We start from the raw sequence: 27,978 nt of genomic DNA, 5'->3' as shown, positions 1-27,978 counted from the left end.
CCCAGGGTTAGAGATTGGGGAGAGGAAACGACCCAAGACCATCTCGCTCAAGAGCCTGGGGGCATCTTTTGACCACAGTCTGCTGCCTGTTACAAACAACACCAGGTTTGCTGAATTCTTGATGAAGAGTAAAACCTTGAAGAGTGTGTGCGAGAGGACTTGGGATGGACAGCCTCTTCTGAGCCTGGGAAAGGGTCACAGACGAGACTTGGGTCTGGAGGGTGGACTCCTGCCTGGGCCTGGGAAGATGGCTGGGGCCTGCTGAGAGCTGCAGGGAGTTCCTCAGAAAGACCTGCCGACACTGTCCTCACTTTCTAGAGTCCCCTTGGCTCCCATTACAGGGAGAAGCGAGAGCCGCCTGCTGGGCAGCCTCTTCCTCTGGCGGTGACAGCCGTCTGCTGACCCTCTGGTCTCCTTCACCCGTCTCTCCTCCAGCCCAGGGCTGCTCTTCACTGAGCATAGTTTAGATGCAGGCTGCCGCCAGCCTGGAACACCAGGGCTGCCCCATGAGCTGGTGTCCCTGGGACGCAGGACTGCCCTCATAGAACAGGGAGGACCCGACCTCCCTCCAGGGTTGCTGGGCAGGTCAACAGGATGCCAGGAATGACTCCATGCCATGTGCTGCAGCCCTGGGTCCTCCAGGTTCTGCAGGCCACGGAGCCTCCTGAACCTGACCCAGACGCAGCTCCCCCTCCACCACCCCAGAGCCCCCAGGGCTGCGTAGGACCCTCACCTTCCCTCTTCCTGAGGCACACTCTCCTGGGCCGCAGGCCTGGACTGCTGTGAGCCTGAGGGCAGCCAGTGGGGGCAGTGTGACCCCTACAGGTGTCCTGGGACCCAGCCTGGGAGTGGCACATCCTGGTGGAGGGGATGCTATGAGAAGCAGGCTGCCCACCAGCCATCGGCAGCTCAGATGTGAGCAGTGTGCATGTCTGCCACTGGCTGACCCCGACTCTGCTCGGAGTCTTGGGACTGTGACCAGTGACTGGGAGGGGCAGGAATGGTCAAGAGGTCAGGCCTGCGCGGGCTTGCTCAGGGGTGCAGTGACCTCCTTGGCAGTCCGTGGAGGAAGTGGGCGTGGTCCTCTGAGGCAGGCCTGGGGTGGAGCTGCAGGGAGATGCCCTCCAGCAGGAGCTCGGCTGCTTCTTGCTGGTGGTGCCTACTGGGAACCAAGGTCCTGATTCAGCTAGTGAGGCCCGCGTGCCACAGAGATGTGCCAGCGCAGGGGCTTCCCAGGCCTGTCTCTGGTGCAAGTTCTGAACCACAGAAATGGACCTTTATAGACAGAGCAGGACGATGGGCTGACTTGGGGTCAACAGTAAGCATGACTGACCCTTGCACAAGTGTCACCCAGAGACACGCCTGTGAGCGCATATGCACCTTGCTGTCTTGAGGAGATGCAGTGGGCTCCGCACCCCAAGAAATGCCCATTGTTCCAGCACCTCTCCCTTTCACCCTCACACTGGAAGTACTTCCCTTCTGCTGAAACAGCTCAGGCACCTGCGTGATTCCGTCTCCTCGCTCCACCTGCTGTGCTGCTGTTCAGCCTGTTTCTGGTTGCTCAGGGGCAGGTGAGTGAGAAGGCTGGGCCTTCCGCCCTGGAGGGATGCTGCTGACCCAGCCCAGCAGGCCCCCCTACCCCTCGCCGCCTTCTTCCTCACAGTCCGCCCTGTTCTCTCTCTCTGAGTCTCTCTGGATTCTTGGAAAGACTGAGACAGAGTTGAATGTTCTCAAGGCTGGCCGCAGCCACCTCGTAGGCAGGTCTTTTATCTCCTTGGGCTGGCAGCAGCTACTAACCAGAGCATCATCACTAACCCACCTTCTGTTCCACTCACAGGCTTCTGAGACGCACAAGTTAAAGTTTGCTGGGAGCCATTAGCCAAGTAGGTATGACAATTTCCTTGCCAGCGTACCCCATGTTGCTGACATGTTGCAGTGACATTGAATGTAGGTGACCTTGCTCAAGGACCAAGGCAGATTAGGGTGTTCCCGGTTTTAAGATAATCGTGTTTAGGGCGTTCCCAGTTTAGGTTCCAGGTTTAAGGTTTAAGATTATTCCTGCTGGGAATAGGGCGTATCCTGCTGCCTGAGTTCCCCTTGAGTTCTCACGGGATTCAGACAGTATATTTTGGAGATAGAAGCCCAGTGGAGGTGGATTTGGGCAGAGAACGTGGATTTCCCCAGAACGTGATTGTAGACAGCTGGTGTGAGTTCGGGAATAAAGAGTTGCTGTTTGAATCTACAAGCTGTGTGGTGGCTCGTGATTGTGTGCCCAGCCAGACTGCGGCATTTGTGCCCAGCCAGACTGTGGCAAAAGTTATGTTCCTGCAGAAGGCAGGAATCTCGAGAAAGAGGTAAATTATCAAAAAACCACCAAGATCTAAAACTTGGTAAAATATATATGTCTGAGGCAAGTTTCTATCTTGGTTTCAGAGATTAAATGTGCCCTAATGGACAGAGAAAAAATACATGGTTTTGCTTGTTTTCCAATCCTGTACATGGGCTTCTACTTCTATGAAAGCTTATGTTTAGCTTGTTTCTAGCCACTCCTGACTTCCATCCATCACCCCTCCCATGAGAATCTGTGAGTAGGGCCTGAAGTGGAGAGACAGAGGGCAAGTCCTGTCTCCAGGGATCCTCTACCATCTGTTTGTAACCCAATACCTACCTGGAGGGTACCATGGAGATGAAAGGAGATCATGTAGTCCAGGGGCTGAACAAAGTAGGCACTAAATAAAAAGCAATTCAGTGATTGTGGGGCTCAAGTTGTGGTCCTGTCTGTCTCTCACAAACCTGTGTCCCCAGGAAAGTTCAACAGTGTGTGAGCCGTCCTCTGGCTCCTACAGGTGCTCTCCTCCCCTCTTACTCTAACCATGTACAGAGAACTTAACTTCTGGGGTCAACCTTATTTCAGTGGTGTTTTAGGGGTACTTCAGAGTAAATCCTGAAGTAGGGCACCTACAAAAGGTTCCACTTTGGGATGGGTCCAAAAAGTGTAACCCACAAGGCCTCAGAGGGTCAAAACAAAAGTTAGAATGCTCAGGTCACAAATTTCACACAGATGATGTCATGGTGAGCATGCAATGATGTCATACATCCAAAGGCAAGAAATCAGAGGGCATCTGACCATTTATCGAATTAATTATGCGAATTCCATGATCTACTACTAAAGGTTGTGTGAAATGAGACTGTTTGCATACAGATATTAGTCTTAAGAGAAAGCCAAAGTAAATGAAGGATGATTATGTTGCTGAACACTGAACAGAAACTTACTGTGACGGAGAAAAATGGACGAACAGGAGAGAGGGAAATGGCTGCACCCTCATTATGTCCCCCCAAGTCCCTGGGACTGCCTGTCAGAGCTACTGACAGCTGGCTTGGGAACCCTGAGTTTGTATAGCTGCCCTAGTATGCACAGAGAGGACCTGGCCTCCTCCAACCCTCACTCCCTCCACGGACCCTCCCGGCCCCAACCTGGCGCAGTGGGCTGTTACCTGAATGGTCAAGGCTGAGGGTCCGCATGCCTGTGCATCCTGACGTCTGCCCTCACAGAAGGGGAGCCCATGTGTGCCTCCTTACTGGCCCCCAATTTTGTATTCAATTACACTTATAACTTATTAGTTTATAGTTACAGACCTTATAACTTACTAGTTTTTAAGTCTGGAAGTCAGTAAACAACTGGTGGTGACAAACCCATGGGCATACAGAAGAAAAACGCTTGCTAAGGGCACAGGGAAGAGAAATGGTATGCACCCGAGCAACAGTGACATCAGTCCCTTTTAAAAGGCACAAAAAAGAGACAGAGTGTGACTGTTTCCTAAGTTCTGTTTTCTCCCGCTCTACCGTTTTGTCTTTGCTGAATGCTTGGAAAGAAGACATCAACGGGCCAAGCACCACTGGGGCACCTTAGCAGACAATTCCCCCTTGAGCAATGGAAAAAAAAGATGATTAAAAACTAGCTCTTTAACAAGCCATTGTGCAAGTGCAGTTCTGTTTTCCAGATTCTTTTTTCTTTTCCTGGCGGAGAGCAGAGCTTTCGGCAGCAGGACAGGCGTAATTGTGAAAGGAAGAAAAAGAGGACGGTGATATAAATCAGCAAAGGTTAATGACCAGGATGTGAAGAAGGGACTTGTTTACAGAAATATCGTGCAATTTAAAATTTACAAGAGATTTAATGCCACTGCTTGGCAATCGCTAAAATCAACAGCCCAGAAAACAGTGACATTAAGAAAAATATTACAGTTATAATCATCCCCAAATAAGTCAATTAGTGGTAGGGCACGAGCTCGCGATTACTTGACCCATTTGGCTCGCACTTAAGTGAAAAAAAATTCCCCCCTATTACACCAAGCTCGCCGGCCGTGACCTGTTTTGCATCACAGAGAGTCCACGCCAGCTCCCTTGCATGTACTTGGACGGACGGCGTGGTTTCCCCTTGCCTGGCATCAAAATAATCCTGACCCCTGACATTTGTAATCATAAAAAAAAAGGCAATTTATAATTGTGTTGTTCAAATGAAGGTGGGGGAAAAATTCAATCTGCTATTATACAAAAGCAATGACGGCTGTCTTCGGTGAAAAAAGCAACGCAAGTCAATTTGTGAACTTTGGCACCAGACGACCTTTAGAAACACAACAATATACTGAATTTACAAGCAATAGCAGCCCATGCAAATGGCCCGGGCCTGCCTGCCTCTGGATTAGAGCTGCAGAGACATTATGGAGACTGCTTCCACAAAACAAATTAAGACTGTTACTTAAATGTCACGGCACACTATTGTATTTGGCTACAGATCATTACACCTGATACTAACACTTTTAAAAACTGTAATAACTTGGGAAATATTACATTGAGTGCCCACATGTATAAAGGAAAAGAAAAAAGAGGAGAAAATAGGTTTCTGAAGTAATTTAAACATCACTACTCTACGACTGAAGGGAAAGGTCAAAATTTAAGTAAGCTGAAAGGAACATGAGTGGTAAAATAAAACACACAAACAAAAAGATGGAAAGACCACAGGAATGACTGTGCAAACACAATAAGGCACATGCTGCTGGGCGGCCGCATCTCCAGTCTGCATGGGAAGGAGGGCGGCCGGGGAGGCGTTACCTTCGGTGTTGGCGCTGCTGCTGCTGTATATATTTCGCAGGCTACCAACACGGTTTAGTTTCCACGCTTTGCGTTTGGCTGCATCCCGAGAGCAGAGAGGGGAGACGGGGGAAAGAGAGAAAACAAAAAGGAAAAGAGAACAAATGAAAAGGGGAGAAAAGAAATGTCAAAGTAGCACGTGAGCAGTCACCTCCGAGCTGTCAGTCTCACCAAGCAGGTGACAGGTGCCTTCCCTGCCTGGCCCCCCCACTCCCCTGTCAACACAGAGGGGCTCGGGAAGGGCAGAGGTGTGCCAGAGTCGTTGGGTTTGCACAAAATCAAAGCAATGCCCAGGCAAAGAAGGGCAAGCATCCCCTCTGCAAACTGAGAGGACTCAAGGCAGGGCACAAACTGGCCTTTCCTTGGGGGCTGCCGCCTCCTTTGAGGGAGCTGAGATCCAGCAGCCATAGCTCTTTGATTTGCCAAATTATCAGGAGCATGTCAAACCAACAGACCCCGATGATGAGCATTTCACATCTTTGTGGCAGAACGTAGGTCTTTAAAACCAAAAGCTGGTAAACACGGAAGTGGTTTTCCCCAGATGGATTTTAGCTGGGCAGTGACCACCCTGGTGCAGTTTTGCGGTTGTAGAAGGGCAAGTGCATTCTGTCACTGCTTGGGGTGCAGCAGGCTCTGGAGGGAGCTCCATGCTTCCCCCAGCTCTCACCAAGAGAGAGACGCCAGAGGGAGGCTGGGGCAGAAGTGGGATACGGTGCCAGCTGAGCGTGGGCACAGCAGCCTGCCCTGCACGCTGCACATGGACCACTCTGCAGGGACGTGCAGTGCACCCTGCCTGCCCCATTCACGGGGCCAACTCAGGGATGGCCACACCGGCAGTGGAGGACTCTTCCCAGCCCTTCAGGAGACACTGCACAAGACTGAAGGGGAGTTCGGTGGATGTTCCTGGAGAACACGTCCTCGGGGCACGGGGGCTGGAGACAGCCACACCCCAAAGGGCTGGACGGTCGGGCCTGCCATGCAGGCTCACATACTGACAGGTCCAGTGCAGTGACAGTCACGCACACTCCTGAAGAAGACACCACAGGACCATCTGTCCCTCAACCTGCACAGCCAAGGAAGAGGAACCCAGCCTGTGGAGGTGAGACACGCTCACCTGGGGCACGCAGGCCTTCCCACGGGCTGGGGAACGTGCACACAGCTGGCCTTTCCACTCACAAGGCCCTGGCAGAAGATCAGCTCTCTGACCCCACGCATTTCTGACAGGTTAACTAGTCTTGCCTGCTGCAGCGTCAGAGCCAGAATTCTAAACCTCACCCAGTGCCGCAAGGGCCCTTGGGGCAGGCGGGCCTGTACCACATTCTGGTGGCCAGAAAGTGAGCTGGGAAGATGACCAGGACTCTGTGATGAGTTCTGCTGAAGTGCAGCTCAAGCACTTTTATGCACATGGGATGTCTTTGCAGTGACACTATAGAGCCACGTGAGAAACCTAAACCTTTAAGGAAGCAAATACAATTCTGAAACACTATGTGTTCAGGATGCAAATTTTGAATTTATCGTAAGAGCAAAACTAGCTGTGACGTTAGCTGTCTCTTGATTTAAAATGTCAGTTTATTACAAATGAACACCTAAGAATCACCTTGTAGTTTTAACATCGACAAAAAATTTAAGAAGAAATGCACTCTCTCACCAGTGATGTGACCCTCTTTCCCCCATATGTGGATCTGCGTGTAATTCCTCACGGGTAATTCCCTTATTTCTACTTTCGGCAAGGTTCTACCTGAGCATCTGTCCCAGGCAATCCCACCCCCGGGGAGGAGTCTTCAGGTTCCCTCCAATATAAATACCATGCATTATCAGTGGGGGACCACACTGGCCAGTTTTCAGACCTTGACTTTAGAACTGTTCAGGGTAGAGCCCAGGTTCTGCAGGTACAATGATGCACATGTAGAATTCAGTAGGTGCTTAATTTGTCAAAGCTGAAGCTCTGCAATCTAATCCCGTTATTTTACAAGTTCTAAAAAGAAGTGGCCACTAAGAGGCTGCACTTCTCACAGGAACACTCACCTCTTTCTAGAACATTTACATATAAATAGGCAGAATCAAGGCGCACCCTTTGGAAGGGAGGGACTCCCAGTGCAGGGGCCTTTTCCCCTGGCTTCTTTATGTCTTGCATTTTTCAAGCTCTGGTCTCCCATTACTGGGGGATGTATAAGCAGGAAGTGAACTTGCAGCCTGGTTTTCTATTAACCTATTGATGAAATAATCAATTTTAATGTGTAAAATGTCATGCCTTTTTCTTCCTCTTAAACAAATGGCCATTTTCTGGCTGATATCAAGGTCCTGATACGTGCATCTGTCTCCTGGGGCATTGATTGCTCTAAGCTGCCTTGTTTAGAAGCTTCTCCACGAGAAAACACAGTCACATCATCATCGATAACATCTCAGGGTACATCCCATGCTGCCTAGTTCCACTTCCAGGGGCAACAGACCCCCCTATGTCAAAGGGAACCTGGGGCCCTCCAGCCTGGTGCCATGTGCCACTACTGACCATCACATGTCGGCAGAGCTGGTCTCTGACTTTGGCAATAGGTGGCAACTCTTGAAAACCTCATGGGACTGGTTCAAAAGATGAAAATTTCTGGGTAATTTTTATTTTAATTAAAGTTTGAGATCTTTTTTTTTTTAAACTTTCAGAAACCAATAGTTTTATTTTGTTGTTAATGCCATTTCTCACAAAGCTAGCATTTTGATATCTGAATTCCACCTGTTATTGGACACAAAGGCAGCAGGTCTGAGCTGCCGTTGGCACTCATCCTGCAGCTCTGCTAGCTGGACAAGCAAAGTCCTCTTCCATAAATGGGTGTCGTTTTGTCTCAAGCAATTATACCACGAGTGTGAGGTCTCAGCACTGGCTCACGTGTTTGAAAACATGAATGCAAATCTATGTGGGCGTGAGGACCTGTGACGTATCACTTCAGATCTGGTGCAAACTAATTGCCAGCCCGAGTGCAGACTGCAAGTGTGCGCTCTTCTCGCATCAGCTTGCAAATTAAATGGAATTTTCTGAGCTCTCCTGCTGGCGCGCAGAACCATCCTGGGGAAAGGGAGCCAGCAACAGGACAACATGCCCACACTGGTGCCGAAAGTGAACTGCGTGTTACACACAAGACTGCTACATGAATGTCACAGCAAGAGGTAGCAAGCAAGCAAGGCAGAAGGGTGAGAATTTAAGATGGGAGAGATGTAAAACTCCTCACCATGCCCCTTAGAGCGTTTTTCTGGGGATTAAAAGGTCCAAAACTTTGAAGAACTCAGGTTGAGCGTGCAGACTCATTACCAAACTCAGAAGATAAAAGGTTGACCTCATGGAAATAAAAGTGGTACTGTCAATTTTCTTAAGAAGAACACAGAGCCCTGCTGCTAATGCCCACTGAAGGTGTAGATAGACCCAATTTATAAGGTGATCCTTGAATGACAGGGAGAAATTACTGTGGCACCTTCTGGCACCAACACACTGGTGTGGAGCAGTGTCCTGGCTGTTAGCTGGTTTTCTAGTTACTGGGCCACCGGGTTGGCAGGTGGGGTGCATGTCGCTAACCTGAGTCATGCACCTTACCAAGAAAGATCAGTATCAATTAATTCAAAGGACTTTTTTTTAAAGGTGTCTGATAGTTACAAAGCATGAAGTCTTTAAGGTGTCTGATAGTTACAAAGTCTGGATGACCAAATGAGTGCAGCCTAATACACTCAACTCCTCATAATTACTAACAGCCACAATCTTTCCAAAGAGAGACAGAGAAAGGAAAAATGTGCAAATCACGCCTTTCGACCAAGCGAGAGTAGCTGGAATCGCTCAGAGGTAACAATGCCCAATTATCACACATCTCCAGAGTTCTGGAAGAGGCAGTTTTTCATACAGGCTCAGGCAATTGCAAGGGATTTGAAATTTAATTTTAAAGGGAAACTTCTGTGAATTTGTTTCTCTAAGAATAGTATTTTATTTTACGACAGCATGTGAAAGCTGAGAACAAGTCACAGAGTGGATTTCCCCATGAGACTCTTCTGACGAGCTCTATAAATGGAATGAAAATATTCCTCTGTCTGGTGGCATGCTCAGATGAGCAGGGGTTTATCCTAAACTCTTCCTCCATCATTGTACCAGGAAACCACAGGCTTATTAATGTCACCTCTGGTCTCCTTCTGACAGTACTCTTTGTTGATTAGATAAATATCCCTCAGATAGCTGATTAAAAATGGTGCGGCGTGAGGCTGCGGGTCCAGGGCTCAGCCATGTTGGACGTTGAGTTGCGTGAATGGCATCTGGGCTGGCTAAGCAAGGCCCCCACGGCCCTGGGATCAATTACAAGAACTAATGGGATCTCCTTACCTCGGGGAGAGGGGCCGGGTGAAGAGCTGTGCCGCCCACTCCTAACCATCTCCCTGGGAACAGAAGCAAAAGCCCTGCCCATTCTCATGGGGAGGGTCAGCCCGCACCTCTAAGGGAAGCCAAGGGACCACCTCACCAGTCAGCGGCCCCCTGTCCACATGGATCCTGCGTCCATCAGTTTTCGAGGACGCCGTCAGTATAAATGCCACTGGAGCAGAGGGGAACACCTCTGCTCCTCGGAGCTCTGCAGGCTGAGTGTGGCACCAGGACCCTTTGTATGAAGCTCATCCCCCAGGAGCCACCGCCAGTGTGAGCGGACGCTGCTGCGGTTTTGTGTCACTTCCAGTTTAGTGTGCCTGGTATCCCGTGATCTTTTGTCCGTGGCGGCTGCATTGTGAGGCTACAGATCGGGATTGCTTTTGTGCCGGCCACTTGAACGTTCATTTGCTCAACAAGACTGTGTAAATGTTCTGTTCTCTTATAAAAAGGCAGTGGATTTTTTTTCATAAGATGCAACCCAGAAGATTCTTACGCTATGTGAACTCACTACTTGAGCTGTGAAGGGGCCTGACATCACGGCTGCTTCCTGGAGGCTGCCTTGCAGAGAAGGAGTCATGTTGAAACGTCCCTCAAAAGGGCCTTTGAAAGGATTAAACAAAACCCGAGGCCAAGCAAATACATAGGACACATGTTCAGGAAGCAAAATAACTTGGCTATTACCAGCGTCTACTGAGACTGGTTGTCTTCCTAATTTGAAGCCATGGAAAAACACAGAAGATAAAATACCCACTGACCAAAACTCACAAAACAAGTGATCAGCCCTCAGTGACAAAATTTTTATTTGTTTTGTAATAACTCAGAATAGCTTTTTCTTTACAAGCAAAAACAATTTCCACACTGGTGGCTTCTCAGAGATCTTATTTGGAAATGGCCAAAGGATCCCACACACTGGGCTAGTGTAGATTCAAATGGAAAATATTAACCCTGGAAAGAAAGGGAAATACAAACTATGCCAAACCTCCAGGTACGCCAGGAGACCAGAAGTTCCAATTAGGCAGAGCGCTGGCCTTCCTTTTGGCCTGGAACTGTATTGAGTGGCAGATCAAGGGTTCCATGTTCCTAGAATCCATTTTTCCAGTCTAACACCCAGAGGATAACTTTGAACAGGGATTACAGCAAGAGGCGAGGGTGACTAGGATATTTCTTTGTGATACATTTATAATGCAGGTTTTCAGGGTGGCACATTCTCAGGTGGGGATTAGAAACACAGCAGTAAATGACAGGAATGTCTCTCCCTATTTTGCTGGATGGCCGTGCATTCTGAGCAGGAAAAGCTCTTTGGAGGATGGCTTGTTAGGAAATTGAAGCGGGGGGGGGGGGCTCCTTGGCCTCTCGGCTCCACTCTCTCTGGGTACGACAAGGGGTGAGAACAGGTATGGAGCTTGCCCCAGCGCCGTGAGCAATGCTCGACTTTCATTAGGCGCCGTCATCAGCTGAGCAGTGCTATCTGTTCTCTACCCACTTCACATAAAGGACTGAATATGCGGCATGCAAACCTGAATGCGTGCATTCGTGTGCGCGCACGCATACACACACACACACACACACACACTCACACGGCAAGCCAATTCCTCACTTGAGAAATAAATGAAGTTCAAATCAGGTTTTCCAAGCTGAATGATGTGAAGTGCATCTCTGTGCAGCGTGTGGTCACGCAGCCGAGCAGAAGCAGGGGCTGGGAGCAGCCAGAGGTCCCCACACCCTGCCTGAGGACCCCTCAGCCTGCTCCCCCGCAGGACCTCCTGCTGCTCTGTGAAGCAGACAGCAGGCAGGGAGGGGAGACAGAAATGGGATAATGGGAAACAGCCCTCGCCCCCCCCCCCATCTCCTCTAACAGGGGATTCTTCTTTTTCCCCTTAATCTCTTCTAACAGAATATATTACAGGCCTTTTTTTAAAAAAATGTGAAATCTTTTTCAACAATTCTAGAAAAAATTGTTTTTTAATAAAACTCTGAATTGTGTTATCATATTTCAAAGGCAACGACCAATTAAGGCAACTAATCAAAGGCATAATTATTTAATGACTGCTGTTCACGCTCTCGTGCAGGGCCATAATTGAGGGGCTGTGATCACTGGACCACCAGCTCAACACGGTCAGCAACCGCCTTCCTGAAGCATTTGATCTGCCATGTTTGTAGCCGCGCCCCGAGACCGCCGTGGCTGAAACCATACACTCCAGCGCTGCTCAGTCAATCGTGGCCCCTCTCTATGTGCCCTTCTGAGCCCGAGAGGACAGGAAAATGTCCACCAGAAACATCTTTACCTTTTCTGTTTAAAGATTTCTCCAGAAATTCCCAGCAGTATCCTGATACGTGGCTTGAGAAATCACAGAAGCCTGAGAGATGTGGCATCTGGTCAATCAAGCGTGAGATCCGAGAGGGGGATAAGAAGAGCACCCTGGACCCGTCCGGTTCTTGCTGCTCGCAGAACGCACGAGTGCAGATGTTAACAGACGGCTTCCTGCTAAACGGCTTGGACCATAACCGCACAACTAGTTAGCACGCTCCTTAGTTACTGTGAACCATTAAACAGGTCTTTACCATCCAGGAGAGCCTGGCAGAGTATTGCAGTGCTGGGACTCAAAATAATAAAACGAGTCCCATTTCATACATCTAAAACTAAATACATGGATTTCACTCAGGTTTAGCAAGAACACATGAAAAGACTACTTGAGTATTAGTGCAGAAGCAAAGTCAAGAACATATTAGCTTATTGTTAAGAATAAGCGATGGATAATCCATCATTTCCATTTTTCCTTTAAAATTCTTATCCACACACACATACCTATCCTACCATATGTACAACTGTGATATGAACTCATACTACTTTCTAATGTAAGGTACTATGTTATCGTAGTTTTGAAAACGGTCCCTTCATTGTGATATACCACATCATAACTACAGCCACGTTACAACATTTAGTTTCTTCCCATTTTACTCTAGTAAATACAGTATAATCTGTTTTACATAGACACAGGTGGTTACACATTGAGACATTTGTAGATTATGTGTGCCTACAGTAACCCACATTTGTGTGCACACATGTGCGTGCAAACACCCCCCCCACACACACACACACATACACACTTCTTTGCTCCGCCTGCTGAGGGTGCCAAGAAGCAACTACACCCCAGTACTGACTAGCACACTCAGACCCAAACCTTGGTTTCTAATACCATTTTCAGACAGAAAGAACCACACAGCTCCTTAGAGAAATGGCTGATTTTCGGATTGAGGCAGGGAAGACACAATATGAGCCCGGAGCACCCTGTAGTGCCAGGAAGGAAGAACATGCAAAGGCAAAAGAAAACCCACATGGATGGGGTGCAGGCCAGCGGAGCTCAGGGACAAGTGAGAGCTGCCAGCGGCCACAGCTGTCATGATCTGAGCAGCGAAATAAAGTAGTGCTGGAGCGCAGCCTCACACAGAAACAAATGGGTGAATTAATAAGGAAGAGACGAGTCTCCTCTGCAGGAGACTTCTAAGCAGCTTGTGTAGACACTCTGCCCTTAGGGAGGACTGGCATCACTGCCCACTTCTTAAGTGTGACGCACAGTGACGTCCTTCCAGAGCTCAGGATGCGGGGTGGGCAGACACCTGACATCACCACCACAAGCCAGGGGAGCAAGGCCCACCTCCGTAGCCATAGGTCACACTGACAGCACGCCCCCTTGATGGGGGTGATGGGGGTGGAGCATCACCTCCGTGGGGGTCCTCCCAAAGCCTAGAACCCAGGACTAGCCCTGAGAGAGGCTCACGACAAGTTCCAGTAGAGGACAGCCATCACAATGTTCTCCAGTACCCAGCGCTCCCCAAGCTGCCAAGCCCTCAGACACAGGAAGACTGAGAAGATGGCCAGCCAAGAGGACCCTCTGGGAAGGAGGACGGCTAAGAGAGACCCGGATTTACACAAATACCTTCCTGTGCAGCAGAAAAAGGGCATTAGATCAAAACTGAAGAAATCCCAACAAAGAAGGGACATTTAATGAAACGACACATCAACACTGGTTTTTAACTCTAAGAAGAATACAGTTAAAAAGAAAACGAGAGATGTGACTTAAAGGAGAAACTGTGTAGGAGAGGGAGGGAGAGGGAGAGGGAGAGGGAGGGAGAGGGAGGGAGAGAGGGAGGGAGAGGGAGAGGGGGGAGAGAGAGAGAGAGGGAGAGGGAGAGAGGGAGAGAGGGGGAGAGAGGGGAGAGGGGGAGAGGGAGGGAGAGGGAGGGAGAGAGGGGGAGAGGGGGAGAGAGGGGGGGAGAGAGGGGGAGAGGGAGGGAGAGGGGGAGAGGGAGGGAGAGGGAGGGAGAGGGGGAGAGAGGGGGAGAGAGGGGGAGAGGGAGGGAGAGGGAGGGAGAGGGGGAGAGGGAGGGAGAGAGGGGGAGAGAGGGGGAGAGGGAGGGAGAGGGGGGGAGAGGGGGGGGGAGAGGGGGGAGGGAGGGAGAGGGAGGGAGAGGGAGGGAGAGGGGGAGAGGGGGAGAGGGAGGGAGAGAGGGGGAGAGGGAGGGAGAGGGAGGAGAGAGGGGGGAGAGGGAGAGAGGGAGAGAGAGAGGGAGAGGGAGGGAGAGGGAGGGAGAGGGGGAGAGGGGGAGAGAGGGGGAGAGGGGGGGAGAGGGAGGGAGAGAGGGGGAGAGAGGGGGAGAGAGGGGGGAGAGGGAGAGAGAGGGGGAGAGAGAGGGGGAGAGAGGGGGAGAGAGAGGGGGAGAGAGGGGGAGAGGGAGGGAGAGAGAGGGAGAGAGGGGGAGAGAGAGGGAGAGAGGGGGAGAGAGGGGGAGAGAGGGGGAGAGAGAGGGAGAGGTGGGGGAGGGTATGGAGAGTGTGTGGACAGTGGGAACTGCTGGTTCTGTTTCCTCAGTTTTAACCCAATCAGTGCATTAATCCACTGATAGGGACTGACTGGGGTGTAGCTGGAGGAGGTGGGTCGCTGGGGACATGCCTTTGGGGTGGATATTTTGTCCCTGGTAGGCGAAGCACACCCTCTGCTTCCTCCTGTCATGGCCTGAGCTGTTTTTCCTTCCACCCTGAAGTTCCGCCTTACCCTCAGCACAGTGCAGAGCTCCAAGTAAACTTTTCCTCCTCTAAATGGTTTCTGTTGGGTCACAGCAGCCATAAGTGACTAAAACACAAGCCCCCACAGATACAGTAGTCTGATATCCAACAAAGGAGCCAGAAACACATGGAGAGATAACAGCCTTCTTAACAAACGGGGCTGAGAAAACTGGATGTCCATGCGTAGAATGAAACTGGTCCTTCAGTCACCCTGCACACAAATCAACTCAAAGTGAATCCAAGACCTAGCAATTAGGCCAGAAACACCGCAGGTGCTAGGAGGAGACACGGCCCATACTCCAACACATTGGCCCAGGCACCAACTTCCTTAACAAGACTCCTAAAACTCAAGGAATTAAACCAAGAATCAATAAGTGGGATGCCTCAAACTAAAAAGCTTCTGTTCAGCAAAGGAAACAAAAAAGCATGAATTGAGAGTCCACAGAATGAGAAAATCTGTGCTAGTATTCTTCTGACATGGGATTAATGTTCAGAAAATATAAAGAACTCAAAAAACTGTCCCCCACCAAAAAAAGAAAAAAATAGATCAACAAACCAACAAACGGGCAAATGATCTAAACAGCTATTTCTCAAAAGAAGAAATGCAAATGCCAACAAATATATATTCAACATCCTTAGAAATTGGAAAAACGCAAATAAAACCTACCCTGAGATTTTTATCTCATTCCAGTTAGAATGGCAGCCACCAAGATAGCACTAAAAACAACTGCTGGCAAAGATGTGGGGAAAAGGAAAACACTGACACACTGTTGGCGGGAATGCGGATTAGTACAAGTACTTTGGAAAGCAGTATGGAGAGTCCTCAAAGGACTAGGAACGGAACCACCAAGGGACCCAACCATCCTACTTCTTGGTATTTATCCAAAAGACCTAAAGTCAGCACGCTATGATGATACAGGCCCCTCCACGTTACAGCAGCACAATTCCCAATAGCCGAGTTATAGAACCAGCCTGGGTGCCTATCAACAGACGAATGGGTAAAGAAAATGTGGTGTAGATGCACGACGGAGTTTTACTCAGCCATAAAAATGAAATGATGTCATTTGCTGGTAAACGGATGGAACTGGAGAACGTCATGCTAAGAGAAATCAGCCAGACTCAGAAAGTCAAGGGTTGAATGTTTTCTCTCACGTGTGTGTGTGTGTGTGTGTGTGTGAGAGAGAGAGAGAGAGAGAGAGAGAGAGAGAGAGAGAGAGAACAAAGGAATAAAAGAAAGGGGGCAGTTCACATGAAAACAGAAGGAAGGGCAACAGAGTCGAGACAGGAGAGGGAGGGAGGGAGGGAGGGAGGGAGGAGGTGTGAAAAGCCCAGGAACAAGACCTCCCACATGACGCTATGCCCACCTAGAAACCAACCTCAGGGAGCCCTACACGTGAGTACTGATTAAGACAACAATAACAGAAGGCAGTCAACAGAGTCGAGCAGGAATCCCGCTACTATGCATGATCATGATGTAAGGACAAGGAGAAAGGTGGAAAACAAATACCTGAGAGCTCGCTGTGGCACACACAGCACACACCACACGTCCTGCTGAGCCACTGACCTACGTGAAAGCCGTGCCCACCACACCTGGGGCTGAAGGAGCTGCCATCTAATTCACAGTTGTGAAGATGGACTTCAGAGTGTCTGTTGACCAACGTCCTCTGGAGGCACGAATCTGCCCACACGCGGGCTCCTGGGCACTGCTGTCTCCTTGTATGTCACCAGCAGCCACTGACCTTGTGGTTATTTCCCCTTTAACAGATCACAGTGCTTGTCTAACCAAAAAGCACCCCGCTTGGAGCACCGTCCCGCTAACTTGCTGCACTAATGATCAGAGATGAGCATCAACCCACTGAGAAGTAGAGGCTGTGTTTATGCTCCATGTAGAGCCCAGCTTTTAACCAGCACGTAAAGTTGCCTTTTCGGTTACAGTGACAGAGCCTCCTGAAAGTGAGGACGTGAGACACACTGAGCTGGCTTCAAGAAACTCACTGAGACACGCCTGCAGTCAGGTGTCGCCTCTGGGAAGATCTGACCCCAGAAACAGCCTCAGGACTCCATGTGCTGCAGTTGGGGACACTATGAGCATCTCTCCTTAGACACAGGAATCTCATAAAATGAGAAAGAGGAGCTTTGCAGTCTGGACACATGCAAAAGATGCTGGCCAAAACAGGAATGCTTTTCTTGGGCTCGAGATATGAGGTGCCATTGAATGCTTTCAAAAGGTCCACTCCATCTGCTAAACCTCAAGCAAACTGCAAGAGAAAGAAGTACTAAACGGCCTTCTTCAGAGAGCCACGCGCATGGCCTGGTGGCTTCAACACCTGAATCTTCAACACAGATATACTCTCAGGGGCGGGGCGGGGCGGTGGCTCTCTTACAGTCCTCCTTTTTAAATCCTATTCCATGGAGAGTTCAGGGCCTGCAAACTGCCAGGAACGCAGCAGGTCAGCAACCTGCATCCCCAAGACCTTGAGCACCAGCGTGTGCTGAAACGTGCCCCGTTAGGTGTGTCTACAGCACCTTCCTCTCAGCATGGCCAGGTGCCAGGTAGGACGAAGGGCAGGTGGAGAGGCCACGGAAGAGCAGAGGGTGGGGAGAGCTGGGGGCCCCTCCGGGCAGTGGCACAGGTGGCCGTGGGGTGACCCAGGCCTCTGCGCTGTGGACCTGCGTCTGTGCATGCAGGCCCTTCCATCCGGTGAGACAATACAGTGACAGGCTGCAGGCTGGTACATGCTGGCTAGCACCCTGCCCTGACTGTGTGAGGCTGGGCCCATCCAGGGGTCGTGACCTGTAAACATGTTAGCACAAAAGACGCGAGTGGGGGGTGCAGGATCCCAGTGCCCTCCCTGTTTTCTGTCCGGCTGCAGGTTGCTGGCCTCCTCTCTTCCACTGAGAAGAGCCACAGGTAGAGCAGGTGCCTCCCGACTGTGCCTGGAACCCAGCTGCTCTGGCGCCTCCTATCCACGCACATATTCAGTTGTGAGGAAGCTCAGTCATCTTAGAAATGCACTTAATTTGAGACCATACTGAGTTCCGGGCAAAAAGTAATGCAGACGAAACCAACAGGCATTATGAGTGCGACTCTAGCTTTTGGTTGTTTGATGGTCTATGAAGCCTAACTCTTCAGGCGGCTCCCCAGCTCTGACCATCTAGCCCCTGTCCACCCCATGTTCAGGTGTCCTGCATTCATTCATGTAAGAGGGACAGGAAGATGCAGGGGTTCCACCCCCAAGGCCAATGACCCCCAAAGAGGAGAAACATGAACTTCTGGCCAAGAAACCTTCTGAAGGCCTGTGGCCCCTTGGGAGGGGGCGACTGCCTGCTGACCCACTCCTTCATGGCCGTTTCATCACAAAACTGGCACTTGGGACCGTCTGTGAACTCATTCAGTCTCTTTCTTTGTCTTGTGCATGAGGAAGAAAGTGAGGGTCGAGGACAGTAGGCAAAAGTAGAGGTCACTTGTGGCCTTACCTGCGAACAGTGACTTCTGAGCCCTGGCCAAGATCTCGGCCATAGCAGGACAGGCTCTCGGGTCTGCTGCTCACGCGCTGGGGGTTTGTGGCTTGTTCTCAGAACCCTGCATGAACCTGTCTGGGGATGATCACCCTGGTCACAGGTGGACCCTGTGGCCTGGGCCTGAGAGAAACTTCTGGCTCTCTCCCATGGCCCTCTGCACACAGACGCCCCACATCTGGTTTTCTCATGAAGCCCTCGCCCAAGTGCTTGGACGGAGCAGCCACTGAAGCCTGGTCTAAGGTGCAACTGTAGCTTCTGCTCAGGCCACGGTCTCCTGTCAGGAGTAACCTGGGAGTGCCGCAGGACCCGCCTGCAGGATGTCCACAGCAGAACTGGTGGTCACGGAGAAAAAGAGAGCCCGTTTCAGCACCCCAGCCTTGGGCACCAGACTCTCCCGCACAGCACCCCTCAGGCAGTGCCAGGCAGCCTTGGAGTAGCTGACAGTGCTGGACACAGGTGTCTGTGGGACATTAAACTGGCAAAGTAAAGCTTCAAGGTGCTTTGTGTGTGTTTCACCCAGTTTATTCAGAAACAGAATGAACTGCAGTCTCCATCGCCAGACGGGCATCTCCGCGCCCCCAGCCCCTGGCCTTCTGCCGCCTCTTTTCCTTCTTCCCACACCCAACCCCAGAGCAAGTCCTGCCGCTCTGCTTCTGAGTCACAGCTGGTTGTCTTGCGGCTTCCTTCCTGGCACACCCACGCCCAAGGAGGGAAACGGCTGTCCCACCCCCTGTGCCAGCCGCTGTTCCCACCAGGCCCTCTGCAGTGCAGTCTGCACAGCCACCAGAGGGGCGGCTCTGGAGTGCTCACTGGGTCATGCCACTCCCCTCTGCTGGGAGCAGATCAAAAAACCCCGCATGGTGTACAGTGTCCTCTGGCTGCCACAACAGAGCACCACAAATGGAGTGGCCCAAGGCATCAGAAGTTGTTGTGGCGAGGTCCTGGGGCCCAAGGTCCTGGTCAGTGCCCGGCCAGGGTTGGTTGCCACTGTCTGCCACAGGGTTGGCTGGCTGCAGGGGAGGACCGGCTCCCAGCTGCAGTTCCGGGGTTCTTGCTTTAGGGCCGCTTTACTACCACCCTGCCCGCATCCCCACGTGGCTTCCTCCTTGGCATGTGTCTCTAGAGTGACAGTCACGTCTGCAAGCCTATTTCCAAATAAGATCGTGTTCTAGGTTCTGGGGACTAGGACTTCAACACAGCTCCTTGCAGGGGGCACATTTCGGCCTAGGACACACATGGCCAAATGGACCCTGACACTTACACCTGTCTGCTTGCTCACGGGGTGGAGTACTTTTTCCGAAGCCTTTCTTCTCAGACCCCCGGGTGCCTGCACGACGGTTCCTACGGGTCTCTACCAGCGGGGCTCCCTCGGGAACCATTTAGGGTTCAACCTAGAGGCTGCTTCCCCGGAGGTCTCCCCTGGACACACTCCTCCAGCAGTCACCCCTGGCCTTGGCCACACTGCCCACACCATCTGATTTCCTCAGGTGTTTGCCACTATCTGAACCCATCCTTTGCTCTTCCCTGTCTCCCCTGCAGGGACTGAGCGTGACAGGCTGTCCTGGCCTGATCATGACAGGTGCTTCCCAGAGCTGACATGGACCCTGCTCAATGCACCTTCTAGGAGAAGGCTCGGAGGGTGTGCACCAGATGATGATGCCTGGCACCGAGGCCCTGCCATGGAGGATGGGGACATCAGCACCATGTTCCTTTGTCACAAGTAACCTGTACAAATAAGGACATCATACACAGCTCTCCAACAACGCAGAGATAAAAACTAGCTTAGAGGGCCGTGTATCCTTCTGATCGGCACTGCGGATCCACAGGCGTTAGCGAATGTCTGAAGGAAGTCTGCAAAGGTGAGGCTACGATGATCGGCTCTAAGGGACTGTTCCTGACAGTAAGCAGAAGCAGGGTCAACTGTCTATAAGGCTTTTCTTAATTTAGGACTATAAAACTGCATTCTTGGTATAGAGGGTTTCCTCTGGACTTGCATCCAGATCACTCAAAAATGGTTTCAAATCATTACATACAAATTTAAATGAATGAAAGAATACTGCCTCCCTTTCCACAGCTCAGACCTGACCCCCGACATCCAGGGACGTATGAACCCGCAGGTTCTCCACGGCCTCGTGCTCCTTAGCTGCCCATCACCACCATCCCACCGATATTGTAATCACCAACAGCACCACCTTATCGGAATGATCGTCATACAACAAGCACCCCTATCACCACACCACCACCACCAGTCGCCTCACCACCATCACCGTATTACCAAACAACACCATCCTCCTCGTCACCATCACCACCGTCACAACCATAATGCCACCATCGGCATCATTATCAGGAGACCATCGTAAGATGGGCAGAAATGTTTTTGAAAATATTAGAAATACAATACAGAATGATTTCTAAAATTATGTCATTTAAACAGGCCTTTATTAGAGGCAACACGCAAGTACGGTCGTCCCCTTATCTCCTGGGGACACATTCCAAGGCCCCCAGGGTGGGCCTGAAGCCACGAAGGACACCCAATGCCATAGGTACTATGTTTTCTCTTATGATAAAGCTTAATTTATAAGTTAGGCACAGTAAGATATTAACAACAATGACTAATAATAAAATAGAACAATTATAACAATATTCTGTAATAAAATTGCCAGTGTCACTACTTTTGCCCTTGGAGGCTTTTATTAAGTAAAATCAGGACCTCTGGAACACAAGCACTGCAAGATCAAAACAACGACCTGATAACAAGTGACCGACGAGAGGGTGCTGTATATAGTGTGGATGTGCTGGATACAGGGATGTTTCATGCCTAAGCGAGGATGGAGTGGGGAGGCACAAGATTTCATCCCACCACTCAGAAGGGTACACAATTTAAAACTTATAAATTATTAATTTCTAGAATTTTCCATTTTGTATTTTTGGAACTACAGAGAGTAAAACTGCAGATAAGGCCAGACTATTCTACATATGTATGATACAGCAAGCACATACACACTACTGTACACACATACACATCTCTCCCACTCCAGTAATCAAATAGGGCCAAGAAGATACGCTTCGTGATTTCCCTTCCTTTCCTACGTTTAGCTAGGGGGAATGCTATTTTTTCTGATAAACTACACTTGGACATAAAAGCAGAAGTTGGCAAAGATCAAGTTCTCAGTGGATTGTGATTTTTAAGAAACGTCAGGTGCCTTTGATGAACACGATGCAGAAACATTCTAAAATGACTTTATTTTCCATTAATCACAGTATCTCTGCACACTGACTTTCATCTGCATAGATGCACACCTGGGCTCAAGGCCCGTGGCATCTCGCGGTCTGTCCTGCAGGCTGGGAGCCATTGCTGCGTCCTCTGCCTTCCTCCAGATGAGCTGGGCTTTGTGGTGAACAGAAGCCCTGATGGGGCAGCTGAAGGGCTGGCAGGCCAGGGCTCCCCAAAGCTCACGCCAGCACCAATGCTTAGGTGCCAGCAGAGCACTGAAGGTGGCTGGCATGTAAATGTAAATGCCCACCCATTTACTATTCTCACAACTACAGCAGAAATGAACTATGGGTTAGGGCATAACTTTAAAAAATCAGAGGATGCCTGTTTGATACTCTAATCTGTTGAGTGATGAGTGCCGTGTAATTTATGCCGGAGAGGTGGCAACCCACAGTCCTCACCCCAGGTGCCCGTGGCAAGTGGCCTGCTACTGTAGAAGCTAGGAGTTGTTAACGGTGGGTGACTACATGACGCTGGCTGCTACTAATCGTTTATTGAATAATGAAACTGACACAACCGATAAAAGGTTTCAATCTTGAGAAAAATGATTTATCGTTTCTCAGTTTACTGGCACTGCTATTTGTGTGACAAACGGTTGGAAAGCCCCCAGTTAATCTCCGCGCACCTCCAAGCCTGCTGCCGCGGCTTCTGCACGCACATCCAAATAATCAGGAATAGCTAATAACACGGCACAGAGGCTGTGAGGGCAGAGGACGGGTGTTTTATCAAGGCTGATCTCCAAATCAATTTGCACAGGGATCTTTTTGGGGGCTGGGCAAGGGCGAGTGCCTGGGAGAAGAGACGGAGGTAGGAAAGAAAAAAGAGCAACATCTCCAAAGACGCACGAGCCTCAGCGTCAGTTAGAAATCCAGACGGAAACAGAACTGCCCACGGCATCGCTGCACACATGACTCCGACAGCTCTGCAGAGCTGGCAGGCCTCTGGATGGTGGAATCGGATCTGCCACAACATGCAGGCTGTCAGGGTGGCCTGCCATGCTCTAGTGGGGGGCTTCTGGGCTCTGCGATCCCATCTCCCACCCCCATGCACGGAGCATTTGTCCAGTAGACTTCTTTTTTAGTCTGGGAAGGGGATGGCAATTGTACCTTTAAGTAAATTAAAGATTTATTTATAGCACTACTCCAAATGACACATTCACTTTTATCATACTATATGTTTATCTTATTTCAATTTTGATAAAAAAAAAAAAACAATACATTCATGCTCTCCTGAGAGGGTCCTGGAGCATGTGGACTAACCACGTAGCACGGCTCTTGCCCCTGACGCTCATGGCCTGTGTCCCCGGGACAGGTGAGGCAGGGGGTGCACCTGGGATGTGGCCTGGCAGGTGAACTCTCCACTCACGCCAGCGATGACACTGACGACAGCCACACACTTCTCACCCTCCCGAGCAGGGAGAGCAAGCTCAGCCCACGCTGCTGTCGGTCAGCAGGTAACTCCAGGGCTTATGGGCGGCCTCGAGGGCTGGCAGAATGTCCCAAAGCAGGGAAGAAAGACACCTGGGACCTCTGGACCTCTTGGGACGTTCTGGGTTTTCACGTTGGTGGGATCCCACTTGCTCACCGACTCTCCCAGGTTGGAGGTGAGGTTGTTTCAGGACTTTCAGGATGTTGCTGGATAAGCAACAGATACTACATACTCTGAGGGCCCCGACATTTCCCAAGTGTGTCTGTAAGAACCCAAGCAGGGTGCAAGGCCAAAGATGGGTGGAGCAAGGTTGGCATCAAAGAGCTTACATAAGTGAAGCAGGTGCGCATGTGTGGAGTCCCTCACATGGCCTTCAGGTCGGCAATGTGCATCTCAAACTCCAAGAGGGAGCAGCTGCACAACATTCTCCAAACCTTTTCTTTCAGAGGCTCTTGCTGGATTCCATTTCCACAATGCAAGCTTTGGGAGACACTTGCTGATAGCAAATTGAGCCATGCTACAGAAACAGAATACACTGGAAATCCAGCTGGCATCTCCACACAGGCCTCCAGGGCCTCCTCCTCTCCCTCCAGAGCTGGAGTCCGGGAGGCCGCAGCATGTGCACACACTGTGCCGAGCTTCTAGGGACTCCAGGAACCAGGACACTAATCTCTCCTCTCGGACTTTCAATCTAGTCGAAGGGACAAGACTAACCCATGGGGATGCTTTACACAATCATCACGTGCACAACACCAGGCTGCACCAGGGCATATGCACAGTTAACCATACGCACAGCCAAACGTAAGATCACATACCCACCCTCCAGAGGTGTCCTGACTGCACAGCTGAACACTGTGGCTGTTCCTATATCCTGACACCTATTCTCAAGGAAAAGAGCCCTAGGGATGCAGTGGAATCTCTGCTTAGTTGTCTTCGCCAGGCAGGTAGAAGCCCATGCCTTCAGGTAAAGTAGCTCTCCTCTCTTGTGTCAACCTGTGCTATTTTATCTGGGAACTCTGATGTGAGTGTGGACTGACAGCGCCACAGACATTTTTCAGTTTGACCCTGCAGCCAGATGGGCTTGCCAGTCTCTAGAGGAAGTCAAGGAGGGACGGTGCATGGCCCAGCCTGGGGATCTACCATGGAGAGTAAGGGCCTTGGGAAGCAGCTTGCCCACCTGCTGCTCAGTAGGAGCCCTCACCCTCATTGCTGCCCACCTGAGCGGAAGCAGCCATAGGTGGGCAGGATGTTAGTGCCTGGAATGCTCTGGGTGACATGAGGAATCACCCTAAAAAATGTGGGTCAATGTTACTTAGTGCATCATCTCCCCTGATTATCTTTGCCAACTAAAAAGCAACATAATGGGTGATCCTGTGTCAGAACACAGCCATGCACGTTTCTTAGGTGAGTCAATAAAGTCTGTGAATACACTGCACACAACTTGGCTTCTAACAATAAAATTTTGGTCTACACAAATGAAAGCCCAAGAAAGGAATTGGTTGTGACTCTGTCCCTGCATGGAGCATCTGTGCGCCGGGTGCCAGGCCCTGCCCGTGCACTTGAAACTCAGTGCATCCCGACAGAGGTCCTCAGAGGCAGAGGGCAGGAGCACCCATCTTGCAGCCCAGAGCACTGAGACAGGAGAAGATGAGGGACCTGCCCGGCCATCCTGCTAGTGAGAAGTGGAGCTGGGCTCCTAGTCTCGGGGCCTCACCTGTTCCGTGGCATCTGCCTAGCATCATTAGTGCTACCACCGCAGTCTCGTCTGTGCATGACCACCTGCCTATCTGGACTGGCTGTGATGTGTGGAAAGAGAGCACAGTTGCTGAGCACACCCATAGTTTCTGAGCCTAACAGAGAGATTTAGACTCACTGCCGCAGACAGCAAGAGCAGGAGCATTCTGCAGAAACCTGGATCCCTGTAGGACCTCTATGACTTTCTTCCCTACTCCCAGTCCAAGACGCCACAGGGGACAGAGGCAAGAAGAACATTTCCAAAGGTAGAGCAATGAGAAGAAATAAAACCCTTAAAAGAAATATTTCAGCAGAAGAGAAATCCCTTCTTCTTCATTAGAATAAGGAACTACAGAATGAAATCCCTTAACTACCCAAGAAACAAGAGAGTGCCATGTGACTGACGGGTGTTAAGAACCAGCGGGGAGCGGCCCAGGGCAAATGCTCAGGGCTTTCCAACTGGTGGAGAACTCCCAACGCCATTCACCAGCCTCTGAGTTATCCCAGATGGAATACGTCATTTAGAAACTTTTCTGTATTTCACCTTCTTTAAACCGCTAAACTGATAACATGCCAAAATGGATCCATTCTTCTTTAGCATCTCTTTATGTTTGATGGTTCTTGGGACCACATTTGAAAACTACAAATTTCCAATTCATCACACGGCTTGGATAGAACACAGCTGATAAATATCAGCATGTAATTGCATGTGGGTGAGAAGCTAAAGGGCATACAAATATTTCTATATTGGCCCTTCTGAATTAAAGGGTGAAGAATAGGACATGTACAACATTCTTTGTGTCCCCAGTTATGTCACCAGAGAGCAATCAGGACGCTGAGTGAAGGTAGGAGTCACTTTCTCTAAACATGACAACGTGCACACGGCACATTAGCTGTGGGTATTGCTGGGCTTCCTGTGGCTGCTGTATCAGTGGGACGTGTCCTCTGCAGGAAGGTGCCTGGCTGCAGCCCCCTCCACTGTGGCTCTGCTCCAAGGACTCCTCAGTGAGTGCTTCCTGGAGCCCCCTGTGGACAGCCACCTCAGTGCCCCTGGGGGGCGAGTCTTCTTTCGGGGCTTTGTTCTGCTCCGTGGTGCTGATGACACTCTGACAGGTTTACTTACTATCTGTGGCAAGTCACGCTTTGCGAGAACGGTCACAGTGGTAGCTCGGACCCATGCTTCTCCGGGACCTTGCACTCGCCATCAAGGGACACCGTCTGTTCCGCTATCCTGGGTCCTAGTGGGGACTGAACCTATGCTGGCTGCAGGCATGGTGGAACCGATACTGTGTCCCCTGAGGCTAGGCATGCAGGGAAACAGCTTCCAATGACTTTGTGTTTCTCTCACTGACACCTGTCCCAGGGGCCCAGCCACCATGGGGAAGTGGCCTTGGCCACCTGCACAGGTCCTGCCAGCTCCTGGCTTCTGAAGCTCCAAGGCTACAGGACCACAGGGCTGACACAAGCTTCTGAGCTGACCCCATCCTAGCAACTGACTGTTGCAGGCTGCAGGAAGCCCTCTGAGGGTGCTGTGTCTCAAGGCCAGCAACGCCCACAGCGTCCCTACCAGCAAGGGACAGACGCCCTTCCAAGAGGATGGCATGTGACATGAGCAGCAACAGCAAGGGCTCACCCTGGCATCTCAGCTGACACCACAGACAGGAGCTGTGTGTCTCACATTTAAACCAAACGGGAAGAGCATAAAGACGAGAGTGGCTGAGGCTGGGGTCCTGGCTCAGTGGTAGGGCGCTCACGTAGCACGCGTGAGGCCCTGGGTTCGATCTCAGCACCACATAGAAAATAAATAAATAAGTAAAATAAAGATATCGTGTCCATCTACAACTAAAAAATATTTTAAAAAAAGATGATAGTGATCCAGGAGTTTGGCAGTGACACTCAGGACACGCCGAGGGCGGTTCTGGGTGTGGTTCCCCTGCTGTTTGTCCTGGTGGTGCGGGCTCTTTACAGGGCCCTAGCACCCAGGCCCCTCCAGGCCAATTGAATCCAAATCTTCTCATCTTTGAATCAGTGATTTAAATCATCTCAGGTGTGGGGCGGGGGGTGGGGGGGTGGGGGCGGTTCAGAGGTAAAGCACTCGCCTGGCAAGTGTGAGGCCCTGGGTTTGATCCTCAGCACCACATATAAATAAATAAATAAAAGACCCACTGCTGGCCAGTCCCTCCCTCCCTCCCCTCCAGGAAGAGGAAGCAGCCAGCCCTCCCCCTGGCTGCCCCTCCCTGTGAGCCACTGACTCCCTCTTCCACTCCCCTGGCCTTTCCTGCAGGGCCTGGCTCACCAGCACTTCAGGCCTCCTCCAGAGCCCCCTGGCCCATGGACTCCTGACTCCCCACCTTCCACCAGCCATAGAAGCGCCATGTCCTCATCCTCACTTCTGTTTGGGCAGCTCCCTGTCCCCATGGACACTGTGAGGCGCCACCTCTCCCAGAGACCCTCCCCACCCTGCTGTGGACCATCCCCCTGATATCTGCCCTCCTCTCCTTCCACCTACAGCTGGGGTGCACTCCTAGGAACTGGTTTTCATTCAGGACACTGCGAGCTCACAACGTGGCTGGGATGACCAAGAGGCCTGAGGTGGGGGGCTGCTCTGAGGCATCACGCCCCTCCCTGGACAGCAAGCTCCCGGTGGGCAGGGCCACCCACTTCTCTAGCAGCACAGGGCAGGGTCCTCCATGTGGCCAACAGCCAAGAGACACTTGTTCTGAGCTTGAATTAAGAGTACTTCAACCCCCAACCTATAACCACCAAGAATACTGGAGAGGAGGAGAGAGGAGGAGAGGAGGAGAGAGGAGGAGAGGAGGAGGAGGAGAGGAGGAGAGGAGGAGAGGAGGAGAGAGGAGAGGAGGAGAGGAGGAGAGGAGGAGAGGAGGAGAGGAGAGGAGGAGGAGAGGAGGAGAGAGGAGGAGAGGAGGGGAGAGGAGGAGAGAGGAGGAGAGGAGGAGAGGAGGGGAGAGGAGGAGAGGAGGAGAGGAGGAGAGGAGAGGAGAGGAGGAGAGGAGGAGAGGAGGAGAGGAGAGGAGGAGGAGAGGAGGAGAGAGGAGGAGAGAGGAGGAGGAGAGGAGGAGAGGAGGAGGAGAGGAGGAGAGAGGAGGAGAGGAGGAGAGAGGAGGAGGAGAGGAGGAGGGAGGAGAGAGGAGAGAGGAGGAGAGGAGGAGAGGAGGAGGGGAGGAGGAGAGGAGGAGAGAGGAGGAGAGGAGGAGAGGAGGAGAGGAGGAGAGGAGGAGGGGAGGAGAGGAGAGGAGAGAGGAGGAGAGGAGGAGAGGAGGAGGAGAGGAGGAGAGGAGGAGAGAGGAGGAGAGGAGGAGAGAGGAGGAGAGGAGGAGGAGGAGAGAGGAGAGGAGGAGAGGAGGAGAGGAGGGGGGAGGAGGAGAGGGGGGGGGGAGGAGAGGAGGAGAGGAGGAG

At 51.1% G+C, this 27,978-nt stretch overlaps 1 protein-coding gene across 13 annotated transcripts in view; it reads right to left on the bottom strand.

Moving 5' to 3' along the window:
- Positions 1–27,978, bottom strand: part of Agap1 (ArfGAP with GTPase domain, ankyrin repeat and PH domain 1) — a 488,301-nt gene that overhangs the window by 77,356 nt on the left and 382,967 nt on the right. For 6 of the 13 annotated variants that reach the window (XM_058577558.1, XM_058577559.1, XM_058577554.1 and 3 more), the window contains one exon: positions 5,110–5,187. The exons of the other annotated variants lie outside the window; for them this stretch is intronic. In XM_058577558.1, coding sequence (XP_058433541.1) covers positions 5,110–5,187 — 78 coding nt within the window. The remainder of the gene's footprint in view (positions 1–5,109; positions 5,188–27,978) is intronic. 13 annotated transcript variants of the gene reach the window in all.

Source organism: Marmota monax, unplaced genomic scaffold, assembly GCF_021218885.2.
Source record: "Marmota monax isolate L192 unplaced genomic scaffold, Marmota_monax_Labrador192_F-V1.1 WCK01_AAM20220418_F8-fsc00041, whole genome shotgun sequence".
NCBI classification, from domain to species: Eukaryota; Metazoa; Chordata; class Mammalia; order Rodentia; family Sciuridae; genus Marmota; species Marmota monax.
The sequence above is the reverse complement of the archived record's forward strand: the minus strand, read 5'-3'. Positions and strand labels throughout refer to the sequence as shown.